At 44.6% G+C, this 18,257-nt stretch overlaps 1 protein-coding gene and 1 pseudogene across 1 annotated transcript; both read left to right on the plus strand.

Moving 5' to 3' along the window:
- Nucleotides 1-6,168: 6,168 nt before the first annotated feature.
- Nucleotides 6,169-6,891, plus strand: LOC136525981 (C2 and GRAM domain-containing protein At1g03370-like). The gene is made up of 2 exons (XM_066518788.1): nt 6,169-6,357; nt 6,652-6,891. Exons 1-2 carry the CDS (start codon nt 6,169-6,171, stop codon nt 6,766-6,768), a joined length of 306 nt encoding a protein of 101 aa, XP_066374885.1. The 3' UTR covers nt 6,769-6,891.
- A 435-nt stretch (nt 6,892-7,326) lies between these two features.
- Nucleotides 7,327-16,809, plus strand: LOC136529275 (C2 and GRAM domain-containing protein At1g03370-like; annotated as a pseudogene).
- The last annotated feature ends 1,448 nt before the right edge of the window (nt 16,810-18,257 follow it).

Below are 18,257 nucleotides of genomic sequence, written 5' to 3' on the forward strand. Positions count from 1 at the left end.
CTACACCATTTTATTGAGGAGTATAAGTTGCGGAGACTTCATGCTTGATCCTAACTTCATCACAATAAGCTTCAATGTTTGTGTTGTCAAATTCTTTTCCGTTGTCACTTCTTATCTTCTTGAGCTTCACTTCAAATTCATTTTGAGCTCTCTTGGCAAACTTCTTGAAGCAAGATGCAACTTCGGATTTGTCATGAAGGAAGAATACCCATGCATACCTTGAATAGTCATCAATAATCACAAGACAATAGAGATTCCCTCCCAAACTCTTGTATGTTGTTGGTCTAAACAAATCCATGTGTAGGAGTTCTAGCACTCTTGTGGTTGACATGAAAGCTTTGGTTGGATGAGTATTTGCAACTTGCTTGCCGGCTTGACATGCACTACAAAGCTTGTCCTTCTCAAACTTCACATCCTTCAACCCTCTCACCAAATCATTCTTCATAAGCTTCTTGAGTGAGCTCATCCCAACATGAGCAAGTCTTCTATGCCATAGCCACCCAAGTGTTGTTTTGGTGAATAGGCAAGTTTTCAAATTTGCATCTTCAGAGATGAAGTCCACTAGATATAAGTTATTGTATCTAAATCCATTGAATATCACTTGATTATCATCTACCTTAGATACAACAACCTCCTTCTCGGTGAACAAGCATTGGAAGCCAAAATCACACAATTGTCCAACGGATAGCAAGTTGAAGCTCAATGAAGCAACATAGAGCACATTGGAGATGGAATGATCATTTGATATTGCCACTTTGCCCAATCCTTTAACCTTGCCCTTTGAGTTATCTCCAAATGTTATTTTCTCTTGTCCATCTACCTCTTCATCTAGTGAGGTGAACATACGAGTATCACCGGTCATATGTTGAGTGCAACCACTATCAATAATCCAATAACTTCCACCGGTCTTGTAGTTCACCTACACACAAGAGATTCAAGCTTTAGGAATCCAAACTTATTGAGGGCCCTTCACTTTCTCAACAAGTGACTTAGCCACCCAAATCTTCTTAGGCCTATTCTTGTTAGGGGGACCTAAGAACATGACTTTCATCTTTCCACTAGAGTCCTTTCTAAGCATGTAGTGAGCATTGAAGGCAAAGGGTCTAGCATGCTTGGGCAAGGGTTGTGGCGGTGGAGTTTGACACTCATGAGCAAAGTGGCCTTCTTGTCCACACTCAAAACATCTCTTTGGCTTTGGCTTTGGCTTTGATTGTTGTTGTTGAACTTGAGCCTTCTTCTTCTCTATACTTGCCACATATCCAATGCCACTTCTATCCATCTTCATGATGGTGTTCATGAGTAGCTCACTTTGGAGGTGCTTGCCTCTAGCAAACTTGCTCAATCCAATCTTGAGATGCTCTTTCTCCAACTTGAGCTTCTTATTTTCTTCCTTTAGAGCATCATCTTTCTTCTCTTTTTTGAGCTTCTTGTTTTCTTCTTTGAGCTTCTCATTCTCAAGAATTAACTCTTTGTCATGATCAAGAGTTTCTAGCACAATGGTGTTGTGGCTTTTCATTTCTTCAAGATCTTTCATGAGCTTCTCATTTGTGTTCTTGAGCTTGACATATTCATCATAGTCATTGCACTCAACCACTTGCTTGCCTTTGCCACTAGATCCTTGCTCAATGCTCTCATCAATCAAATCATCACATGATGTAGCTATATCAATCTTAACAACATGGTTAGTAGCATCATGTGGCTCATTTGGTAGGAATTCTTGAGCAATGACAAGAGTATCATGATTGATCTTAAGAGTTATATACTCATCTTTTAGCTTATTGTGTCTAGTGATGAGCTCATTGTGCACCCACTCAAGTTTATCATGTTTATCTTTAAGCTCTTTCTTAGAAGATTTGAGCTCCTTGAGTTTGGATGATATAGCATCATTAGTTTCTCTAAGCTCATCATTAGCCTTTTCTAATGTATCGCACTTAGCTAAGAGTGAATCATTTTTAGCATCAAGCTTTTCATTTGTAGCTCTACTCTTTCTAATGATCTTAGTGTATTTTCTTAGTATTTTGACAAGATCATCATATATAGGTGAATCATCATCATCGCTATCGCTATCATCATCACTATCTTGCTCATCATCACTACTATCATCATTCTTAGTTACCTTGCGTTCACCCTTGGCCATAAGGCATAGGTGTGTAGAGGATGATGGCGATGGTGGCGGTGAAGATGCAAGATCAATAGCAATGGCGGCCACCTTCTCATTGTCACTATCATCATCGGATGATCCACTTGATGAATCAATGTCCGTGAGCCAATCACCGACAATATAGGCCTTTCCACTTTTCTTCTTCTTGTAGAAGTCCCTCTTTTTGACATCTCTCTTCTTGTATGGCTTGTTCTTTTTCTTCTCATCTTCATCTTCATTGCTTGAGTCATCTTTCTTGCCCTTGTTCTTGTTCTTGAACTTGTATTTCTTGAGCTTTGTGCATTGATGATCTAGATGGCCAAGTTCGCCACAATTGTAGCAATCCATCTCGGAGATTGGCTTTCTTCTTGAGCTAGTGAAGAACTTTTTCTTCTTGCCATCAAACTTGATGCCACTCTTGTTTAGCTTCTTTAGCATCTTGGTGGTCTTCTTCACCATGAGAGCAAGACTTTCTTCATCATCTTCTTCATCACTTTAGCTCTCATACTCAAGTCTTGCTTTGCCCTTATCTTGGCTAGCTTTGAATGCTAAGTCCTTCTCTTTCTTCTTTGTAGAGGATGAGCCATCTTGTGGCATGATGTGCATGTACATCTCATGAGCATTGATCTTTCCCAAGATTTGTGTCGGTGTAGCGGCGGAAAGATCACCTTGATGTAGCACGGTCACAATGTGCCCATATTTGTCAATGGGGAGGACACTCAAGATCTTTCTCACAATATCGGATGGTGACATTTGAGTAAGTCCAAGCCCATTGACTTCCTCTACAAGAACATTTAAACGAGAATACATCTCATTAGCACTTTCTTTGGGAAGCATTTCAAATGAATTTAGCTTTTTAATCACAAGATGATAGCGTTCCTCATGCTCACTCTTGGTTCCCTCATGGAGCGCACAAACGTCTGACCATAGTGCATGTGCGCCTTTGTGGTTCCTTACATGGTTGAACACATCTTTGTAAAGGCCTCTAAAGATGGTGTTGCGAGCCTTTGCATTCCATTTTTCATAATTAACCTCATCGCCTTGTACGTTAGTAGCATTCTGAGGTTTTGGGAAGCCTTATGAGGCGGCTCTAAGAATATCAACGTCTAGAGCTTCTAAGTACGCCTCCATGCGGATTTTCCAATATAGAAAGTCATCTCCCTCAAAGATAGGAGGAGGTCCATCCCCGTGAGACATCTTGCTCTAAGCGGTTAAGCTTAAAAACATGAGCACGAGGTTCTGATACCAATTGAAAGGATCAAGATGCCCAAGAGGGGGGGGGTGAATTGGGCTAATTCTAAATTTTCTTGCAATAATCAAATCCTACGGTTAGCCCAATTAATCCCTTGTGCCTAGAAAAGTGTTTCTATTGATCTAACGCACAATGGACTTGCAACCTATGTTCCAAACTTACTCTAGCATGGCAATTCTATGAATGTAAGAACAAGTATTGAATTGCTCAAAGTAAATGCTCAAAGTAAATGCTCAAAGTAAATAGAGAGAGAGGAACGCGACGATGTTTTGCCGAGGTATCGAAGAGTCGCCACTCCCCACTAGTCCTCGTTGGAGCACCCGCGCAAGGGTGTAGCTCCCCCTTGATCCGCGCAAGGATCAAGTGCTCTCTATGGGTTGATTCTTCGACACTCCGTCACGGCGAATCACCCAAAGCCACTCACAACTTGAGTTGGGTCACCCACAAGCTCCGCCGGGTGATCACCAAGCTCCCAATCACCACCAAGCCGTCTAGGTGATGGCAATCACCAAGAGTAACAAGCACGAACTCTCACTTGACCACTCGAAGCCTAATGAGAAGATGGATGCACACTTGGCTACTCTTGATTCACTAATGAGGCTACTCTCTTGGATTCTCAAATCTCAATCACCTCACTAGGACCTTGCTCTTCTTGGCACTCACAAACGTGTTTCTCAGCTGTTGGAATGAGCAAAAGTAACTCCACACACGAGTGGAGCTTCTATTTATAAGGCAACCTGAAAAACAAACCGTTATGAGCTTCTGCGGGGTGACCGAACGCTCCGATCGTATTGACCGGACGCTCCGGTCAGTTCAATCCGTGAACCAGTGAATATGTGTTGACTGGATGCTGGCAGGGTCCGGTCACCACTGACCGGACGCGTTCGGTCGCATTAAACCCTTACTGGAACCTTACTGTACTCGACCGGAAGCAGAACCCCTAGGGTCCGGTCAGTACTGACCGGACGTGTCCGATCACAGATTCCCTTCTCTAGAACCTTACTGGAGTCGACCTGATGCTGCCTCTCAGCGTCTGGTCACTTGACCTCTCCAGCATCCGGTCGCACCGAACGCAGTCTGTTGATCAAATGAACTGACCGGACCCGACGGCCAGCGTCCGGTCACACCGGGGCCAGCGTCCGGACAGCATTTGACCCTGCATTTACTTCCAACTCTCGATCATATATGAATGAAGTTTGCTCCAAAGGATCTTAGGCATTCATAGGAGCTACCTAGAGCTAGTTTTAACAAGTGTGCACCACACCTAACTCACTAGACTCACCTAGATCAAGCTACCCGTCCATACCCCCCTTTATAGTACGGCCAAAGAAAAAACAAAGTCCTAAACTACTCTAAGTGTCACTCCAACTTCAATCGACACTTAGAACTAGTCATCCTTAACCTTGTCGTCCATCCTTTGAAAACTGAAATGATTTCCATCGTAGGGGCATGACAACCTTGATTGCCCAATTGATCTCCATTACCATGACCTAACTTACTTGTCTCTGCAAAACACATGTTAGTCATAGTAATCTTGTATTGTCATTAATCACCGAAACCCAACTAGGGGCCTAGATGCTTTCAAGCCCGACGAGCAGCTCCCCCAGCTCGGCCCTCTTCTCCCCGTATGTCGGCGAGCCAGTCAACAATGGTCAAGGCAGGTCTACTTTTCCCCTTCTGATTTGTGTTCTTTCTTTAATCTTCTCGGATTCAACCGATTGGGGATCTAGAGTTAGGGTTTCGGGTTTCATTGTTCTTTTCCCCCGTGATTGATTTGCGGGTTTAGGGTTCGGCTTTTACCTTCTTAAGGCCGAAACCCTCTTCTTCTTCTCCTTTCCTTAAACCCAGTTAGGGTTAGGGTTCAACCGAACCCTTTGTCTTCTTAGATCTGAACCAGATCTGACCTTTTTCTCTTTTCTAACACCTCTGCCGAGATCTACACCTAGGGAATCTGACTCCGATACCATTGTTGGAACTATAGTATCATTAGAGCGTAGATCTAGCCGGGTACTTCATGTAAATGGGTAGCATGTCCTAGTACATGTTCTAGACAGAGATTAGAGGGAGGAGTAGAGGAACATGTCGAACCTGACACCGCAGAGGAGGATCTGCTCACGTCCGCCATGGTCGGTGTCTGTGCTAGGGCAGCGATGGTCGGGGAAGAGTACGGTGATGAGTAGTGACGACCGACGGTGAAGACCGGTGGCGGCGTAGTGAAGTCCGATGTTGTGGCAGCCCTTCAGTGTAGATGCAGAGGCGGCGCGACTGGTGGCTTCCCGTCACTGGTTGCGCCCCTCTAGATTGGATTAGAGTTTAGGGATTTCGGGCTCAGGTGAACCTCGTCACTTGAGCCACCGGTCCCACCTCTATTTATTGCGCAGTGTAACAGAGGCCCTCAGCCATAGTAAGCTGGACGTCCCCGATCAGGGCGTGGATCAAAAGCGCGTTGGGCCCAGTTTGGAATTGAGATCCATCTAACAGCTTTGTCTTCCATTGGTTGTTTTAATCCCAAAGTGAGCAGCAGCAAGAAGCGAAGACGAGAAAGGAAACCTGAGAGAGTCGCGGCTTCTCGGATTGCTTCGGTTCCATTCTGATTCGATTGGAGGATACATACGGACGCCCCCAAATCGAATCGAATTTCTTGGCAACAGCAACAGTAACAAAAACTTGATTCTGGATTCGTCCCATTTTCGTACTTCTAGTAGTAGAGGGAAAAAATGAGGCTGGTGGTGCGCGTCATCGAGGCGCGGGCCTCCCGCCCACGGACGCCGATGGGATGCGGGACCCCTACGCCAAGGCGCAGCTCGGCAAGCAGCGGGCCAAGACCAAGGTGGTGCGCAAGACGCTCTGCCCCGCCTGGGACGAGGAGTTCGCCTTCCGGGTCGGGGACCTCAGGGACAACCTCCTCGTCTCCGTGCTCCACGAGGACCGCTACTTCGCCGACGACGTCCTCGGCCAGGTCAAGGTGCCCCTCACCGCCGTGCTCGACGCCGACAACCGCATGCTCGGGATGCAGTGGTACCAGCTGTAGCCCAAGAGCAAGAAGTCCAAACTCTAGGATTGCGGTGAGGACACAGCACCTTGCCAGTTATCTCGTTTTATTATTTTTTTGCACTTCACGTTCAGTTTGTGATTTTTGTTTCCCTTCTAGACTTCTAGATTTAGATAGATAGTTGCCCCATGTCCCATGATGATGATACTCTGTGTAGGAGAGATTGACTCGCAAGACATGTTTGTTTCCTGATGATGGCTTTTGCAGGAGAAATTCGTCTCAGCGTTTCTCTGGCTCAAAACTACTCTGAAGAGACGACGGCACTTGCACATTGGGCCTCAGATGACCTTGCATCAAATTCAGACAAATCAACTGAACTGGTGAAAGGATCGTCTTTGCCGAATATTCCTATAGAAGTATCCACAGCAGTACCAGAGATCGATGAGATAGACGTTACCAATGAGGATAAATCAAGCGCGGCTCCATCATTTGTCAACAGGCTATATCAAATGTCTGCGCTAGGACAGCGACGGTCGGGGAAGAGTACGATGATGAGTAGTGACGACCGGCGGTGAAGACCGGTGGCGGCGCAGTGAAGTCCGACATTGTGGCAGCCCTTCGGTGTAGATGCAGAGGCGGCGCGACTGGTGGCTTCCCGTCACTGGTTGCGCCCCTCTAGATCGGATTAGAGTTTAGGGATTTCGGGCTCCGATGAACCTCGTCACTTGAGCCACCGGTCCCATCTCTATTTATTGTGCAATGTAACAGAGGCCCTCCAGCTATAGTAAGCTGGACGTCCCCGATCAGGGCGTGGATCAAAAGCGCGTTGGGCCCAGTTTGGAATTGAGATCCATCTAACAGCTTCGTCTTCCATTGGTTGTTTTAATCCCAAAGTGAGCAGCAGCAAGAAGCGAAGACGAGAAAGGAAACCTGAGAGAGTCGCGGCTTCTCGGATTGCTTCGGTTCCATTCTGATTCGATTGGAGGATACATACGGACGCCCCCAAATCGAATCGAATTTCTTGGCAACAGCAACAGTAACAAAAACTTGATTCTGGATTCGTCCCATTTTCGTACTTCTAGTAGTAGAGGGAAAAAAATGAGGCTGGTGGTGCGCGTCATCGAGGCGCGGGGCCTCCCGCCCACGGACGCCGACGGGACGCGGGACCCCTACGCCAAGGCGCAGCTCGGCAAGCAGCGGGCCAAGACCAAGGTGGTGCGCAAGACGCTCTGCCCCGCCTGGGACGAGGAGTTCGCCTTCCGGGTCGGGGACCTCAGGGACAACCTCCTCGTCTCCGTGCTCCACGAGGACCGCTACTTCGCCGACGACGTCCTCGGCCAGGTCAAGGTGCCCCTCACCGCCGTGCTCGACGCCGACAACCGCACGCTCGGGATGCAGTGGTACCAGCTGCAGCCCAAGAGCAAGAAGTCCAAACTCTAGGATTGCGGTGAGGACACAGCACCTTGCCAGTTATCTTGTTTTATTATTTTTTTGCACTTCACGTTCAGTTTGTGATTTTTGTTTCCCTTCTAGACTTCTAGATTTAGATAGATAGTTGCCCCATGTCCCATGATGATGATACTCTGTGTAGGAGAGATTGACTCGCAAGACATGTTTGTTTCCTGATGATGGCTTTTGCAGGAGAAATTCGTCTCAGCGTTTCTCTGGCTCAAAACTACTCTGAAGAGACGACGGCACTTGCACATTGGGCCTCAGATGACCTTGCATCAAATTCAGACAAATCAACTGAACTGGTGAAAGGATCGTCTTTGCCGAATATTCCTATAGAAGTATCCACAGCAGTACCAGAGATCGATGAGATAGAAGTTACCAATGAGGATAAATCAAGCGCGGCTCCATCATTTGTCAACAGGCTAAACCAAAAGATGCAGAAGCTTCGGCTCCACCTCCCTCCAAGCTGAACAACACTTCAGATATTACAGAAGAAACGCTGTCAACCAGCTCTGAAGCTCCGGAGAAGCAGGATCATGATGCCAGTGCAACTATGACCTTTGATGAGCTACTGAAGGCCTTCGGTTCTCAGCATGAGGGGAAAGAAATGCCTGAAAATTTGTCAGGTGGAATTGTTCTTGATCAAGTTTATGCTGTTGCACCGAGTGACTTGAACACACTTCTTTTCTCTCCAAGTTCAGACTTTCTGCAATTACTTGCAGAGATTCAAGGAACTACAGGTCTTGAAGTTCAACATTGGTGACTTGAAAATGACGGTGAAATCCTGAGGGTGGTAAGCTACACAAAAGCTCCCACTAAACTAGTTAAGGCTGTGAAAGCAACAGAGGACATGACATATTTGAAGGCAGATGGAGAGATGTTTGCAGTACTCCTGAAGTTCCTTTTGGCAATACTTTCAGAGTAGAGGTTTTGACCTGTATAATGCCAGGACCTGAACTACCAGATGACGAAAAATCTTCACGTCTTGTGGTCTCTTGGCGCGTAAATTTTGTCCAAAGTACCATGATGAAGAGCATGATTGAAAATGGAGCAAAACAAGGCTTGAAGGATAACTGTGTTCAGTTCTCTGAGCTGCTGGCTAAATATTTTAGGCCGCTTGATGCAAAAGATACAACAGCCAGTAATGAAGTCCTTTCTTCTGTGCAACCAGAGCAAGAATCTGACTGGAAGCTAGCATTTCGAATATTTGGAAATTTCGCACTTTTGTCCTCAGTTTTTGCATTTGTTTATGTTTCTGCACACATCATACTTGCAAGCCCTAGTATAATTCAAGGTCTTGAGTTCCCGGGCCTGGACTTGCCAGATTCTGCTGGTGAAGTTGTAGTTTGTGGAGTCCTTGTTCTACAAGGACAGTGTGTGCTAAATATGATTGCACGATTCATCCAGGCGAAGAGGCAAAGAGGTAGTGCATATCGCTCTTTTTATGTTGTTTCTTTTTGGTGGGGAGTGTAATACATTCTTAACTCAAATGTTAATTCATCACGCCAACTGGTGACATCAGAACTATGTAAGTAATGAAATTTCAGTAGATAAATCCTGCAGTACTTGGCATTCAAAGCCACAAGAGCATGTAGCTGTTATGCCTCAATTGAAGAACTTCCTAATAGGACTAATGGGTTACTGTGTTTTTATTTGTTTCAACAAACCTTCAGGTTTCAGTTACTGTTCTGGATAATTACTCTTACAATCTGCCATATTGACCTTTTGGATTGTATATTAGGTGATCATGGAGTCAAAGCACAAGGGGATGGCTGGTTGCTGACTGTTGCTCTGATGGAGGGAACCAACTTGGCAGCAACCAAATCATCTGGTTACTCTGATCCATATGTTGTATTTACATGCAATGGGAAGACAAAGACAAGTTCGATTAAGTTTCATACCCTTGAGCCTCAGTGGAATGGTAAATCTATGCCTCTCCTTTTTCTGTAATTCATCAGTCATTGCAGAATTCATTTGACATACATTGTCAAGCAAGCAGCTTCTCTTATGTAATTTTTTTTATTTACCAGCACCTTTTAGTTATGTGGATCCATTACTTCAGCACTTCTGTTGGACACTTCGTATTATTTATCTGTAACCTGGTCCTATATAGAACTGCGAGTTGTTGAGTTGTGTGCTATAACCTTTCCAAAACTTGCAGAAATTTTTGAATTTGATGCCATGGAAGATCCTCCATCAGTGATGGAAATACATGTGTATGATTTCGATGGACCCTTCGACGAAGTTGCCTCCCTTGGTCATGCTGAAGTGAATTTCTTGAAATATAATAATATATCCGAGCTTGCTGACATTTGGATTCCTCTGAAAGGAAAGCTGGCTCAAGCATGTCAATCAAAATTGCATCTAAGAATCTTCTTAAATAATACAAGGGGGACTGAAGTTGTGAAGAATTACCTGGACAAAATGGAGAAAGAAGTTGGGAAAAAGGTGAGAATTTCCTCTCCTGTCATCAGTTGTGGCCAGTATCATCCTATCTCGGCAATATATTGACTTACCCAAAATTCATTCTACAGATTGCTATATGGTCTCCTCACACAAACTTAGCATTCCAAAATCTTTTCTTTGCCACCAGATGAATTTCTTATCAATGATTTTACTTGTCACTTAAAGAGGAAAATGCTAACACAGGTAAATGTTCACTGTTTATGCTTATTTGCCTTTTGTGCTGCTTTTTTCTATCGTGTACCGTGGGTGAGCCTCCAAGCAGTTCAGTTCATAATACTTCAGCATCCTTGTTCTCATTATCCTAGAAACAAGCTGTCAGATTTATGCACATGAATTGTTATGCCAGGGGTTTGCAAATCTACAGATGGTAGTCAGACTTCCTTCTATTCCAGATCCTTTGTGTTCATGATGATCTGGCTTCACAATCCTGTTTAACCATTAACCAATATATTTAACTTATTTGTCTACTTATCTTGATTCAGTTATTCTAATCAGCGATTACTAAAGGGCATCGCTGTTACTTTACAACAAACTTAACATAACCTTTTTATGTCATCATGCCTGAGAACTAAACCATGTCTGCCTGTGTTGCAGGGTCGTCTTTTTCTATCTCCAAGAATATTTGGGTTTTACACAAATCTTTTTGGCCACAAAACAAAATTCTTCTTTCTTTGGGAAGATATTGAAGACATCCTATTGGTCCCTGCGACACTATCTTCAATGGGAAGTCCATCTCTGGTGATTATTCTTCGAAAGGGCAGAGGAATGGATGCAAAGCATGGAGCAAAGCAACTAGACAGTCAAGGGAGACTAAAGTTTCATTTCCAGTCTTTTGTCTCATTCAATGTGGCGCATAAGTAAGTACATTTTCTTGCATGATACATATGAACCCAACTTATCATATGTGGTTGGCCATCACAAGAGAACCCCCTTAAAAAGGGCTGTCTATCTTTCTGTCTATTTACACCTCACCTGTTTAATTCTGTTTCTTCATGAGTATGTTTGTTTAAAATGCCAATGGCCTGCTCTACAGAACAATAATGGCACTGTGGAAGGCAAGGTCCTTGACCCCTGAACAAAAGGTACTGCTTGTAGAAGAGGAATCAGAAACAGAAGACTTCCAAAATGAGGAAGGGGAATCTTTCTTAGGGATAGAGGATGCCAAAATGTCAGGAGTGTTTTCGTCTACAAAACCTTTTGATGTAAGATCCCTTATTCTATGGAGACATAATGTGCAATTCACCATATTCTCCACAAAAGGATCAAGAGTTACAACTTTACTTTGTAATTAACTTTGTGTCACTAGGTATCAACACTCATGGGCATATTTGAGGGTGGTCCTTTGGAGTGCCGGGTGATGGAGAAAGTTGGCTGCATGGATTACTCTGTTACAGCATGGGAACCTGTCAGAGCTGATATTTACCAGAGGCAAGTTCATTATAAGTTTGACAAGAAATCAACACGGCATGGGGGAGAAGCAATGAGCACCCAGCAGAAGTCCCCTTTGCCTAATAAGAATTGCTGGCTTGTTGAAGTGATGACACTTGAAGGTATCCCTGTTGGTGAATGTTTCAATGTAAGAGCCGATTCCCTGGTATTTTATTATACAAATTTCAATGTCAGTTATATGTTGCATTTTGCATGATACTATATATTAGCATGCTTCAAGTGTCACACACATCTTCCCTTTTTTTTATGATTGGCATTCCTGATTAGAGCTGTACCTAGTAGTGATAAGCTTTTTATAGGAGATCTTAATGGGTATGTAGGTACTACAAGCGCAGGTTTCGAGGCAGTTTATGGAGGTTTTGGGTATAGTAGTAGGAATCAGGAGGGGGAGGAAGTTTTGGACTTCGCGGTAGTTTTTGACCTGATGATAGCCAACACTTTCTTTAGAAAGAGAGAATCTTATCTAGTGACCTTCAGTAGCGGACAACACTCTAGCCAGATTGACTTTGTCCTCGCAAGAAGAAAGGACAAATGAGCACACTAGGGTTGCAAGGTGATACCAGGGGAGTGTGTTGTTTCTCAACATAAGCTTTTGATGGCAGACTTTCGTTTTCAGGTGCGCGCCCGTAGGGATAAACAAGCTAAGATTGAAAGAACAAAGTGGTTGAAACTGAAAGGAAAGACGTCAGAGGTATTCAGGGAAAGGGTTATCAAAGAGGGCTCTTGGAAGGAAGAAGATGACATAAACAACATGTGGGAGAAGATGACAACCAACATTCGGAAGGTGGCCTCAGAGGTGTGTGGAGTAACCAAAGGAAGTGGAGGCGAGGCTAAAGATACTTGGTGGTGGAACGAGGAAGTTCAAATGGCTATTAAGGAGAAGAAAGAATGCTATAGACGCTTGCCAAGTTTTTCTAGGCGCTAGGCGAAATCTAGGCGATGACCCCTAGCCTAGCGACTAGTCCAGCCTAGGCTAGCCTAGGCGATGCTAGGCGTTTTGCTAGGCGTTTTGCCAATTTAGTATAATATATATATTTATATAGCAGAAATCATGAATAATTTAGATAGACATACCTTAGGTCCTTAGTCCTTACTTGTAGTTGATACAGAATAACAGAAGTGATGTTCCTTACTTGTAGTTGATGCAACAATCAACAAATTACAAACATACACATGCAATCAAAGCAATCAGCCAATCAGTATATGCAATCAGATTTCAGATTTCAGAAATCAAAGCAATCAGTATACCTGTAGGCTGTAGCAATCAACCAATCTGAGTTTCAGAACATGCAATCAGATTTCAGAACAAGCAATCAGATATAATGATATATACATGCAGTACTACAACAATTCATAGATTCATACTTCAGATTTCAGAAACAGAGGAGAGCAGAGCAGCAGGGAAACAGAGCAGAGCAGTTCAAGGGAGCAGAGCAGAGCAGGGCAGGACATACCTTCGGCTTCGGGCGTCGGCCTTGGGGGCTGGGCTTCGCCTGAGGGAGATGACCGCCGGGGAGGGTACTGGGCGGCGGGGAGTTGGCCGGCGGGGAGGCCCTTCGAGGCTTCGATGCGGGGAGGAGGATGAGCTGGGCGGAGACCGGGGAGGAGTGGAGGAGGACGAGGTCAGAACGGACTGGCGGGCGGGGAGGAGCGTCGGCGTCGGCGGAAGCTGCTTCCCAGCGGAGAGGAGCGTCGCCTAGCAGCGGAATAGCGTTGCGCGTGGCTTCGGTACCCATACGCGGCCTTATCCGTCGCGCGCGCGCGGCAATTTCCCCCCGGCGCCAACCTTTCCCGCGCGCGCGCTCGCCGGCCGCCGCGTAATATTTTGCGCGCGCTGGGAAAGCCGGGCCGACTCGAGTCGATTCCGCGCCGCCTAGGGCTTCTGGGCGCCGCCGAGTCGCGCGGAGGCGCCGCCTAGCACTGCCTAGGCGCTCCCGTCGACTTGAGGGGCGACTACCCCCTAGTCCAGGTGCCGGGCCATAGCCTAGCGACTAGGCACGACTAGGCGCGTCGTAGTCGTCGACTTTCAAAACTTGGGACGCTTGTACCATGACAGGAGTGTGGACAACATAGAGAAGTACAAGGTGGCAAAGAAGACTGCAAAATGAGCTGTAAGTGTGGCAAAGGGTAGAGCGTACGAGGCCAACATTTGAGTACAAAGGAAGGAGAGAAGGACATTTATAGGATAGTTAGGGTTCGTGAGAGAAAGACAAGGGACTTCAACCAAGTTAAGTGTATTAAGGATGAAAGGGAGCATCTCTTGGTGAAGGAGGATGAGATCCGACATCGATGGCAAGAGTATTTTGATAAATTGTTCAATGGTGAGAATACGGACATAACCTTTCAGTTGGATGACTCTTTTGATGACACCAATAGACGCTTTGTACGGAGAATCCAAGAATCTGAGGTCAGAGAGGCGTTGAAAATGATGAAAGGAGGTAAAGCAATGGGACCAAATGATATCCCAATCAAGGTGTGGAGATGCCTCGGAGACATAGCTATAGTATGGTTAACTAAGCTGTTCAACTATATTTTTCAATCGAACAAGATGGCTAACGAGTGGAGAAGTATATTGGTACCGATCTACAAGAATAAAGGGGATATTCAAAGTTGTACTAATTACCGGGGAATTAAGTTGATGAGCCATACTATGAAGCTATGGGAGAGAGTTATCGAGCATCGCTTGAGAGCAATAACGCGGGTCTCTATGAACCAATTTGGTTTCATGCCCGGAAGGTCAACCATGGAAGTCATTTTCTTAATAAGACAAGTTATGGAGCGGTATAGGTAGAAGAAGAAAGACCTACACATGGTTTTTATTGACTTGGAGAAGGCTTATGATAAAATACCAAGGAATGTTATGTAGTGGGCTTTGAACAAACATAAAGTCCCAACAAAGTACATCAGGCTTATTAAGGACATGTACAACAATGTTGTGACTAGTGTTCGAACAAGTGATGGAGACACGGATGACTTCCCGATTAGGATAGGACTGCATCAAGGGTCAGCTTTGAGTCCTTATTTGTTTGCCTTAGTGATGGATGAGGTCACAAGGGACATACAAGGGGACATCCCTTGGTGTATGCTTTTTGCGGACGATGTAGTGCTAGTTGATGAAAGTCGGACAGGAGTGAATCAGAAACTGGAGTTATGGCGGGAGACTTTGGAGTCCAAAGGTTTTAGACTCAGTAGAACTAAAACTGAGTATATAAGATGTGACTTCGGCACTACTACTCGGGAGGAGGAAGATATTAGTTTAGAAGGTCAAGTAGTGTCTAGGAATGATACCTTTCGATATTTAGGATCAATGCTATAGAGAGACGGGGATATTGATGAAGATGTTAGCCATATAATCAAAGCAGGGTGGATGAAGTGGCGCTAAGCATCTGGTGTCCTATGTAACAAAAGGGTACCACAGAAGCTAAAAGGCAAATTTTATAGGACGGTTATTAGACCTGCTATGTTGTACGGTGCAGAATGTTGGCCTACGAAAAGACGACATGTTCAATAGATAAGTGTCGCAGAAATGCATATGTTGCGTTGGATTTATGGTCATACAAGAAGGGATCGAGTTCGGAACGATGATATATGTGATAGTTTAGGGGTAGCACCAATTGAAAAAAAGCTTGTCCAACACCGGTTGAGATGGTTTGGACATGTCCAACGGAGACCTCCAGAGGCACCGGTGCGTAGTGGAATCCTAAGCCAGGATAGTAACGTGAAAAGAGACAGAGGAAGACCGAAGTTGACTTGAGTAGAGACAATAAAAGAAGACTTGAAAGGATGGAATATACCCAAAGACTTAGCCTTAGATAGGAGTGTTTGGAAAACAACTATTCACGTGTCTAAATCTTGATTGCTTCTGCTGGGTTTTAACTCTAGCTTACCTCAATTTGTTTGGGACTTAAAGGCTTTGTTGTTGTTGTTGTTGATTCTTTCAGTCATGTTTTCACTTTTTATTAGCTTGATTATCTTAAATGTGTTTTTGTTCTTTCTCTACATTATTTCTCTTTCTTTTGCTCGGGAATTCCATGGTCAGCCAGAAACACAGTGACAAGGTGTGTTTTCTTGGATGCCACACATGCTAGTGTGGTGGATATTGGCCATTTTTTCATTTGGGCCTTAATGATAATTACGATGGTAGCTATGCCAGAGGATCACCTGACACTGAAATTCATGTGAGTTGCTATTGCAAAATACACAAAAACATTGCAGTATTTACTAGTGGATGCACTTGGTAGGGAAAGAGCGAAAGAAAGAAAAACAGTTTCATTGGTCATAGGCAACAGTCATCTCTTTTTTTTTCATCACTTTGTCGCACTTAAAGTGTTATACTTATTTCCTAATTCCCACTTAATAATTGTGCTCTCTCACAGCTCCATATTCGATACCAACTGGAGAACAATGCATCCAAGCAGTACTATTCAGGTATCTATTGGCATAGTATGGTTAAAGAGCTGCAAGAACCGAAAGAAGATCACGCAGGATATAGAAACCAGTGCATCTTCTCGCCTCAAGAAGATATTCAGCCAACTTGAGAAGGAATCTATACCAGCAAAGTAGGAACCTTGTTTTTGTCTGCGTCCTGCTTTTGCTGCTGCACATATGCTGGCACATATGTTTGTTCTTGCGCGTCCTGCTGCCCATGCTGAGCAGAGATCAGTGGCATAATGAGAAGTTGCAGCACAAGGCAAAAGCCCAAGAAGATTTTATACAGCAACACAAAGCAAGGGCCTCATTGCAAGATTTTAGATTAGAGAACTTTTAACTAACTGTAGAGCCTGGAATGTCTTTTAGCTAACCATGTATACATCATGTTCAAGCATTGTTCTGACTTCTACAAAAGTTAAAGAGGATCTGAAATTCTTAATCTTGCCTACACCCATTAGTTAGATTGGAAGGAAAGGTAGCTCCCATGGTCACAGAAAAAATAACTGTTAAGATAGCTTCCATGATCACAGGAAAATAACTGTTCTTTTCTTGCACTTTTACTCTCCTGTAAGGGTGTGTTTGGAGCAAAGAATTGAGAAACGGAGGAAAGGAAGAATACACGGGAGGATTGAGATACGGAGGAAAGAGAGAAAACATAGGAATATGAAAGCAGTTTAAGAGCACAACACATGAATGAAAACCAAATTAGTCTGGTGATTCACCAAACACGCCTCCGAGTTTCTTCTTGAACCCAATTCAAGTCGTTTTCAAACCTTTTGAAAATTCACTAACTTCAAGTGTTGATACCACACAAGCACTCAACCTCCATCAAGTTACTTGTAATCAATACAAGTCTTCACATGGCTTGATCTTTCATAAATGATATGATCCACTTCATGTTATCACATGGTTTTATCGATTTATCAATTGCAGCCTCGTTTACTCTTCACCGTTGCACTCAGTCCATCGACACCAAGCCCTTCGCTCTAGCTTCACCACCTCGACGGTCCATCGTACCCGAGCCTCTAGCTTGCCCTTCACACTAGCAACCTGTCCTTCGTAGCCAAGCCTCACCTCTTTATCTTCTCCACCTAGCCACATAACATCATGTAATGTCTCATATGCAATGGGCCCCTTTATCTTACTAGTTGAGCATTTGCAACATGTCCAACAATCCAAGCTACCTCTTTTCCATGGCTTTATGCATTGCTCACATAGTGTAACTATGGACTAAACACTTAATGCATAAGATGAATGTACATTATATTTTGTATTCATGCATGTCGATTTCTTCATCTTCGGATAAAGGTAAAACAAACTGAAAGTGCAATCAAACCCTAATTGTGGGTTTTGGTGATAATGACCACGCAATTAGAGAACTGATGAGATTTATCGAGATGACAAGCCGGGAATTTATATTCGAGGATGCTACACGAAATGGAGGAACCCTCAATTATAAATGTAGATGGCTTCAAACTCAAAGGAGGTTTAAATTCTTTTATATTTTGAATTTGAGTATAGGAAAAACCATACTATAAAGGGGATACAATGCTTAATCTAATATGTGCTACCAAGTGCTCAAACAACCACATGCATCCTCAGATTCACAACCAAGACAGACTACACTTCACTATTACCCTTGCTGTCTTGCGTGGTGCGGCACTGCCGCACTCGAAGAGAGGCACTGCCGCACTTGAGTCGTGGCACAAGGAAGTTAGCGTCAATGATGACTTCCCCGGATGGCCCGAGATGCATTAAAAGGTCTCGCCCGACCCCAAGGTCGTGGGCTCCGTCTCGCCCGACCTCGAGGCCGCGGGCTTCGTCTCGCCCGACCTCGAGGCCGCGGGCTCCGTCTTGCCCTACCCCTTGGGTTCGGGGTTCGTCTCGCCCGACCCCAAAGTCGCGGGCTTCATCTCGCCCGACCTCGAGGCCACGGGCTCCGTCTCGCCTGACCCCTTGTGTGCGGTGACCGTTGAAGGTTGAGGGGTATATATACCTTTCCCCTTCCTCCCCAACAGCTATCTGCCACTTCTTCCTCACTTCAGCACGCTCAAAACAGAGCACGAGCTCTCTCT

The sequence above is a fragment of the Miscanthus floridulus genome, chromosome 19 (assembly GCF_019320115.1).
Source record: "Miscanthus floridulus cultivar M001 chromosome 19, ASM1932011v1, whole genome shotgun sequence".
Classification (NCBI taxonomy): domain Eukaryota; kingdom Viridiplantae; phylum Streptophyta; class Magnoliopsida; order Poales; family Poaceae; genus Miscanthus; species Miscanthus floridulus.

Excerpts from the sequence above, each read along its gene's own strand:
- LOC136525981 (XM_066518788.1), top strand. The coding sequence starts at position 6,169 with ATGCGGGACCCCTACGCCAAGGCGCAGCTCGGCAAGCAGCGGGCCAAG. Across the intron at positions 6,358-6,651 it reads ACGTCCTCGGCCAGGTCAAG|GAGAAATTCGTCTCAGCGTT; the intron begins GTGCCCCTCACC and ends TGGCTTTTGCAG.